The sequence below is a fragment of the Mustela erminea genome, chromosome 18 (assembly GCF_009829155.1).
Source record: "Mustela erminea isolate mMusErm1 chromosome 18, mMusErm1.Pri, whole genome shotgun sequence".
Classification (NCBI taxonomy): Eukaryota; Metazoa; Chordata; class Mammalia; order Carnivora; family Mustelidae; genus Mustela; species Mustela erminea.
This window is the reverse complement of record NC_045631.1, coordinates 58,779,528-58,787,357: the sequence shown is the minus strand read 5'-3', so window position 1 is coordinate 58,787,357 and position 7,830 is coordinate 58,779,528. Positions and strand designations below refer to the sequence as shown.

Here is a 7,830-nt window from a genome sequence, read left to right as displayed (position 1 = left end):
CAGACGTGCCTGCGGGTCCGGGCACAACAAAGCCGGTTCGGGGGAGGGCGGGAGGCGCGGGAGGCGCGCGGGGAGGGGGCGGCCGGGAGCTCCCGGCGCCGCATTGGCCGCCCGCCACCGGGGGGCGGAGCCGGCACGCCTCGGAGCGCAATAAAAGGCCGGCTCGGCCCGCGCCCGCAGCGCACGCATCCACAGAAGGCCGTGGCAGCCGCCGGCGGCCGGTCGCGCGCGCTCCTCGCTCCCTCGCCGCCCCCGCCCGCCCGCCGCCGCCGCCGCCGCCGCGTCCCGCGCCCCCTCTCCGGCCCGCGACAAAGACCCGGGAAAGTTTGCGCGGGCGAGCGCGGGCCAGGTGCGGAGGGCGCGCCCGCGGAGCGCAGCGAGCCCCGCGCGGCCCCGGCGCGCCCCGAGGCCAGCGCCCGCACAGCCGCGGCGGCGGTCGAGCCCCGCGCCCCGCGCCCCCGCGTCCCCGCGCCCCCGCCCGCCATGGGCGCCGCGGCCCGCAGCCTGCGGCTGGCGCTCGGCCTCCTGCTGCTGGGGACGCTGCTGCGCCCGGCCGACGCCTGCAGCTGCTCCCCGGTGCACCCGCAACAGGCGTTTTGCAATGCGGACGTAGGTAAGCCGGCGACCCCGCCCCGGCCCGGTGCCCGCCTCCCCGAGGGTCCCCGGCGCCCCGCCCGCCCGCGTCCTGCCGAGGGGCCCACGCCCGTTCGCCGGCCCTCGGGCCTGCTAGAATCCTGCAAGTGGACGCCGAAATCGCACTTTCTTTTTCTCCTTTCGTCTCCCTTTCTTTGCGTCTCCGCCGAGATGCTTCTCAACCTCAACATTCCGCCGAAATTCCTCCGCAGCTCCAGCCCCAGAAAAGGGAGCCAGGGAGCGGACGGGGTTTGGCAGGCGGAGGACCCTGGGATGCCAGCGCGGGGGGCGGGGAGAGTGGGGGACACAGCGTGGGCTGGGGAGAGTCCCGGCCCCGGGGCTGGAGGGCTGGGGACCCCGGGAGAAACTTTCCCAGACAGACCAGATGGGGCTAGGCTTCTCAGGCCCGAGGCCGGGTGGGGAAGGGCTTCTCTGCCTGGCCCTCTCCCACCAGCCCGGTTTGGGGGCTCCCCGGATGAAGCTGGGGCAGAATGGAAGCTTCTCTCCTCCGGCCAGTTCCCTGGGCCCAGAGGGGCGCGGGGAAAGGCAGGTAGAGCCCCAGGGGCCGCCCCTTGCTCTGTTCCTGGGAGGCGTCGCGCTCAGGGCTGGACAGGGAGGACGGTCCTTGAGTGCTTGGCCGCTGGTTGCCTGCAGGACATCCACAAAGACTGGAGACTTTGGGGCAAGTGGGGTTGTGTGGCTGCTTAGAATTCTCAGAAAATATCTTTTCCTCTGCGCACTCCTTTCCCCACAAAGGTGGGAGCGAGCAAGGGAGGCGGAAGCAGCTCGGTATTTGTTCTGACCCACACTGGGGCCGGAGAAAAGCAGGGAGAACGCAGCAGGAACAGGAGGAACCAGCGGGGCCCCAGAGGTTTCCGTCAGGGCCTCCAGTTGCCCTGGTGAGGGTCCGCCAGATTTCCTGGGCCGAGTTCTGTTGAGCCAGAAGGACCCATGTGTAGCAGGTGCAGGCCCCGTCCTCCTCCCCGCCCCCTTGGCTTCTCAACAGGTTCAGGTTGAGCTTCTAAGTCGCAGCCGGTGGAGCATCTGGTTGCCAGGCGAGGTGTGGGGAGGCCGGCTGCCTTCACCTGTGCACACCCGGGGCCGGGGTGTCTGGGTTTCTCCTGCTGCTAGCCTTGGCCTCCGATCTCCCCACACCCCCAGAGCTCCTGGCTGCTCCCGGGTTGGGCCTGTGACCTGCCGCCTAGCCCGAGGGGGTCGCAGGCGGCCACCTGCAGGTATCGGGTGTCTCCGCCACCTGGGTGTGGAGCGTGGCGTGTGCGTGCTTGTGATGCCATTTTACTTAAAGCCTGAGCCGGGGGGCATAAGGCTGACCCCTGATTTGGCTTTGGTGCCCAGCAGGATCTGAGAGCAAGGCATGCTGGCCTTCCTCTGGGGAGTCTGCTGGGCGCCCAGGCCCCTTTGCTAAGAGCAAGGCCGTGCTTCTGACCATCTGGCTGGCGGGAACCGCCCAGAGGAACCGAGTCTTGTAAGGGCTTGGGCTCGGGCTTGGTTCACAGGAGCCGAGCAGGCAAGGGCTGGGCCTGGGGACCACCTCACTCTTCAGCTGCATGGGAAGAATTTCCAGCCACGTCCTGGCCTGCCCAGGAAGCCAAGGCAGCAAGGGTTCAGGGTCAAGGAGCTTCAGCAAGCCTCGTGGTTCTTTCTTGCTCTGTGCGCTCCTCCCTCCCCCACCTGGATCTCCTGGCATGTGTGTCTTGTTTCCTAGCATCAGAATCGTTCAAGAGCCTAACCTTGAACCCCGTCCCAGCCTGGAGGCCCTGTGGGGCTGCCCACGACTTGCCCGGTAAAGCCCAGTCCGTGAGGTTCCTGGGGCCGCCGTGGGGAATCCTCCAGCTGGGAGGCTCCAAACAGCCTGAGTTGCTTCTGTCACAGTTTGGGAGCCTGAAGTGCAAAATCAAGGTGTGGCAGGGTTGGCTCCTCCTGGACGGTCCAAGGGAGCATCTGCCCTGGGTCTCCCTCTCCCAGCTGCTGCTGGCTGCCAGCGCTCCTTGGCGCCCCTGGGCTTGTGGACACGTCGCTCCGGCCGCTGCTCTGTTTCTAAGTGGGTTTCTCTGTACATGTCTGTCCAAATCCCTCTCTTGTTAGAAGGAGCCTGGTCCCTGGGTTGAGGGCCCACCCTCGTCTGGCATGACCTCATCTTGCCTTGATCACGTCTCCAAAGACCGTCTTCCCAGATACGGTCCCAGACGCAGGTTCTGGGTGGACATGATTTTCGGGGAGAGGTCTTCGAGCCGGGCTGCTGCAGCTGGCCCTTCTGTGCCCAGCCACCATGGGATACAGAGCCGAGACACGGCTGGCCGTGGAGCCCACCTCCCAGGGAAGGCTGTGGCTTTTCTGTGTCTGCTTCTCCTGCTTCTCCTTTAAGGGCGCTTATTCATGACTGTCTTGCAATGATCCCAGGCTCTGGCTGAGAACAGAACTGCCTGGGGCGCTGGTAACCATCACTGAAGTCTGGGTCGCTCTGTGGATACACGGAGTCTGGCCCGGACCTCTGGACCTCCGCTCCACCGGTGACCTTGGGCCCCCTGGGGCTGTGACGCAGGGGCCCGTGAAGGGTGACAGCTGCGAGCACGTTGGGAGCCTACAAGCTGCCCTTCAGTGTGGCGTCCGGGCACCTTTAATTGTTGGCCTGGTGCGGGCTTGTTCCCTGGCCTGGTGTCTACAAGAGGCGGTTGACTTAAGAAACAGTCGGATTTCTGTCTGCCTGTGTGGGGACTTCTGGGAGCCGGTAGGACTGGAAGTGTGGTCGGCAAAAGGAGCTCATGATGAGGTCACGGAATTCGGGATGAAGGGAGCGTATGTAGGTGAGAGGCGATTGGGTCCCTCCTGGAAGGCTCTGTTCCCCGTCTTTCCGGGAAAGCAAGGACAGGCGGGACGCGTCTCCCGTCTCTGAGCACGGCTCCCATGTGCTGCTGGCCCGACCCCGACCGTCTCGTGGACTCTGGCTGTGGATGGCGGGCGTGGACGGCGCCCGGAACCCGGCCAGAGACCAGCTTTGGGCTCGCTCTTCAGGCGGTACCGTCGTGGAGTGAGCCCGGAGGCAGTTAGCCCGCTGAGCGACTTGGCAGATCTGGGCCGTACGGGCTAGTTTCTGGAGTCGGGTAAATCCAGGAGCTCTGTGGATGGCGGGGGGGCGGTGATAAAATCTCACTTCTGGGGGCGGAGCCCAGTTCTACTCCAAAGGAGTGCCCACTGTGGCATCTTTCTCTGGGGTTGGCGTCTCTGGACACGGCTGTCTGCAAACCCCCCGGGTGATTTCCGACGCCAGGTGGAGAAGGACCCGTAGCCAAGGCCATGTGCTGGTTGCCAAGGCGAGGGGACTGGCCCCGTGTGTGCACTGATGGGGGTCCAACAGCAGGCACCAAGCACTCGGAAACTGTGTGTCTTCTGCAGACACGCGTGCTGGGGAGGGGCAGAGGTTCCTGTGGGCTAAATGAGGCGTTCGTTTGGCGCTCGTGGGCCGGGTAAGGGTGGCGGTCGTTCTGCAGAGCAGAATGTGATCCGTGTTCCGACCATCCTTGCTCTCCTGTCCGGCTGGGTTTCCGTGAATGGCTACGGAGCGGCCAGCTCTGCCCCATGGATTGCAAGGCCTGATCTCATCCTCACGAGACACCGTGCCAGGCCGTGTGGACGTGGGTTTAGAACTGTGTGTGGCAGGTAGGCACAGCCCCGCAGACCCCTTCCCCGACGGCCAGGCTGTGGCATAAAGTCAGACAGGCGCCAGGGTTTTTGGGCAAATGATAAATGAAGTCAGCATGTGAAAAGGGGCAATGCATTTTTGGGGTCTGGAGGAAGAGGGTTTTGAAGGGAGGGAGCTGAAGGGGGAGTGCCCCGGACCTGGATTCGGACAGCGGCCCTGGAAGGCTGTGTCCCTGGGGGAGTGACTAGAAGGCTGCGTTCTCCCAGGGGAGTGACTAGAACCGGAGCTGCTGGCAGTTCCTGGGGTTGGGAGACAGAGGGGGAGAGATGTGTCCCAGACTCGGGTGTAGACGCCGTGCTGGGGCGTGGCTGGTGGCTGGCGGGAGCTCTCCCCGCACCGTGGTACCTGCCTGGGATCTGAGGGCAGGCTGCCAGCCTCCCAGACACGCTCGGCCCTCGGGAACTGGCAGTCGTGGCCTGGGTTCCGTGGGCTCCTGAGGAGCGCGGCCGCCTCCCCGTCTTCCCTGCTGCCTCAGCCGGGCGCCAGGCAGACACCCGCACCAGCCGCGTGGTCCGGATCGGTCAGCAGTGTTTGAGCCTGTTGAGAACGAGGACGTGGACAGCCGCCAGGCTTACGGGGTCGGGAGGGACAGGCAGCCACCCTCGTCCAGGTGCAGAGCCACTGATCGGACACCCGAGGGGCTGCAGGTGTGGGCGAACCCCTTAGAGTCCATAATGGCTAAGAGATGTGTTTGGAGGAGCCTAGAAGGATGGAAGACGCCGCAGGAGAAAGAGAACGCCTGCAGGAGACAGAAAGGAGAGCGTGCTGGGCAGGGTCAGCGCTTCTCCCCTGCCTCGGATGCTCCCTGACCCTCGGCACACACGCACAAGGGATCCAGGGCAGCCGGACCCGTAGCTAGGGTGGTCTCCCTGGGAGGAGAGCAGTGCTGGGACATCAGGGTTGGAGAGTGTGAACCCTCACTCCGAGGAGAGATCGGGGAACACACACCCGGGCACAGTGAAGTGCCTTGTCCGTGGTAGCCGCGTGGCGATGTGCCCAGCAGAGGGACCACCTGTCCAGCCAAGGCCAGAGAGTGTTCTGGGCGCAGATGAGGCCAGAGAGGAGGGCGAGGGGCCAAAGGACACCCCTCTTACTTATCACCTGCAGTCTTTGTCCCCTCCCAAGGCCCCAAGACCAGCCATCGAGGGTGTGCACCTGCGGGTGACGGCAGGCGTGGCCCGGGGAGTTGGCTAAGTCGCAGGTGTCTGAATGGGTGTCCCGAGTTCCAGCCTCAGGGTCCAGGCCATGGGCACTGGTGTTTCTAACACTGTCCAGGTGATTCTGATGCCCACCAAGGTTTGTCTCCAACGCAGGCTACCCCGGACACTTGAGGTTCGAGAAAAGAATGTTCTAGGTTTTTAACATAGACATCGACACCTGCACTTGTACAAATTTTTTTCTTATTTTTAGACTTTTATTTATTTATTTGACAGACAGAGATCACAAGTAGGCAGAGAGGCAGGCAGAGAGAGAGGAGGAAGCAGGCTTCTTGCGGAGCAGAGAACCCGATGCGGGGCTCGATCCCAGGACCCTGAGATCATGACCTGAGCTGAAAGCAGAGGCTTAACCCACTGAGCCACCCAGGTGCCCCATGTATAAAATTTTAAATGGGCAGGTAAGTGTTGAGGCTGCTAGGTTAGGTTTCTGTCTTGGTGCCGGAGGGTCTGAGCACGTGTGGAGAGTAAGGACCAGAGGTAAGAGTGTCGACGAGATGCCCCGGAATTTGGGAGGAGAGGTGGCTGAGGGCCGTGGTGGAGGAAATCTTCCAGACCAAGGCAGGGTCAGGGGCAGTGTCTCCGAGCGCAAGTGGGATGAAGCTGCTCCCCCATTTGGAGCTGGGAGCTCCGGGGAGCCACTTGCCTGGACCCTGGGGCCCGAACTGGCTGGAAAGCTGGGATCCTTCTGTGCCTCCATCACTGCGCGGGTCTGTGACTCCAGGGGGAGAATGCGCAGAGACCCAGAGGAATCCCACTTTGTAGCTGACGAAACTGTACTGCCCCCTGGTCAGCTGAGTCAGAATACCCGGGTCAGGCTTCCCGGGGCCCCAGTGAGGCAGGCTGGACAGCTGTTCAGTCTAAAAAGCCAACAGGTGGGGTCTCTGGAAGGAACCCGAACGGGGGTAGATGGAACCCGCCCAAAGCCAGCCGGGGGTGGGGGTGGAGGCAGGGAGGCTCCATGGGAGGGCCAGTAGGTGTGGACGTGGGGCAGTGGCCGTGAAGCTGCGGACAGGACAGTGATTTAAGGGGCTTGTGTTCTTCTGGGAGCCGGCGCGTGCACTGGGCAAGGACTCGAGACATGAGGCAGATCTGGCAGCTGGGGGCTGGCGTGGGGGTGAAGGGCTCGTGGTGGGCTCGCCCCTGGGGTTTGGCCTCAGGCCTGAGGCTCCATTCCCTGCTTATTTCTGCTGGGGTACAGCGCCCCTGGGGTACAGTGACCTTGGGGTCTGCGCGAGAAAGGCTCGGGCGGTGGCTCGGCAGACAGTGGAAAATGTGTGCAGGGACCCGGAGGGAAGGGGAAGTGGAACGTGGCGGGGAAGAGGGGTCGGCAGGGTCGGCAGGAAGCGAGGAGACCGGCCTTTTCAAACAAGGCCGTGAGGAGGCCGCTGTGGAGCCCCCCAGCGGCGTCCAGGGGAGGGGTCCAGGCGAGCGCCTCTGCCTCGTCTCTCCAGCTCCAAACAGGAGCCTCCGAGGGGTGCGGGCGGAGATCACAAGAACCAGTGGAGGTCAGATGCTCAGGACGGAGCCCCTGGGAGGCTGTGGTGTGTGTGTGTGTGTGGAGGTGGGGACGTGAGCCCTCTCTGTGCGCAAGACCCTGCACTGTGCTCGCCGTCTGCGCCCGACCCGGAGGGCGGGCCACACTGATGGACCACACGGGTTGCGGAGCTCAGGGAGACACGGGCCCGGTTTTGGTACCGCCAGGAGGCAGCCAGGGAACTGGGAGGCAAAGCAACTTCGTTTGTGAAGGGAGGGTGATGGGGGCCTATTAACCTTGTCCTTAAGAAATGCTAAGTGCTGGCAGGTGGATTCCCAAGGTTCCTGATGTCAGCCCCGGGTTCAGTCGTTACGCCCATTTTATAGAAGATCAAACTGAGGCCCGGCCGAGGAAGTCCTGCCCCTGAGATGGGGGCCGGGGTAGGGGTTGTTAACAGAGGAGGCTGACCTTGGTGATCCTGAGCCTCCTGGGCTTGGCGCGGGGTGGGGTGGGGCTGGCTGCTCCAGGCGGTGGGGGGCGGTGGTGGGGGGTGTGGGGGGAGAGGAACCCCTGGCTCAGAGGTTAGCCCGTAGACTGCAGATGCGCCAAAGAAAGAAAGCTGTAACCTGATGGCAGGGTTCCTTACGGATCTGCGTTTCCGACCTTGAAGGACGTTTGGAGGGTATTAATTTGAGGAGCCCAGCTGCCGCCCGAGTGCTTTCACGTTTTGAACGCGCGCCCTCTCTCCCTCCGGCTGGGGCCGAGGCTGGGGCCGATACACACAC

The 7,830-nt window shown here is 63.9% G+C and overlaps 1 protein-coding gene across 1 annotated transcript in view; it reads left to right on the top strand.

Moving 5' to 3' along the window:
• The first annotated feature begins 442 nt into the window (after positions 1–442).
• The window catches only part of TIMP2 (TIMP metallopeptidase inhibitor 2), a 44,182-nt gene continuing 36,794 nt past the window's right edge, over positions 443–7,830 (top strand). The window contains exon 1 of the mRNA XM_032320085.1: positions 443–613. Coding sequence (XP_032175976.1) covers positions 484–613 — 130 coding nt within the window. The 5' untranslated portion in view covers positions 443–483. The remainder of the gene's footprint in view (positions 614–7,830) is intronic.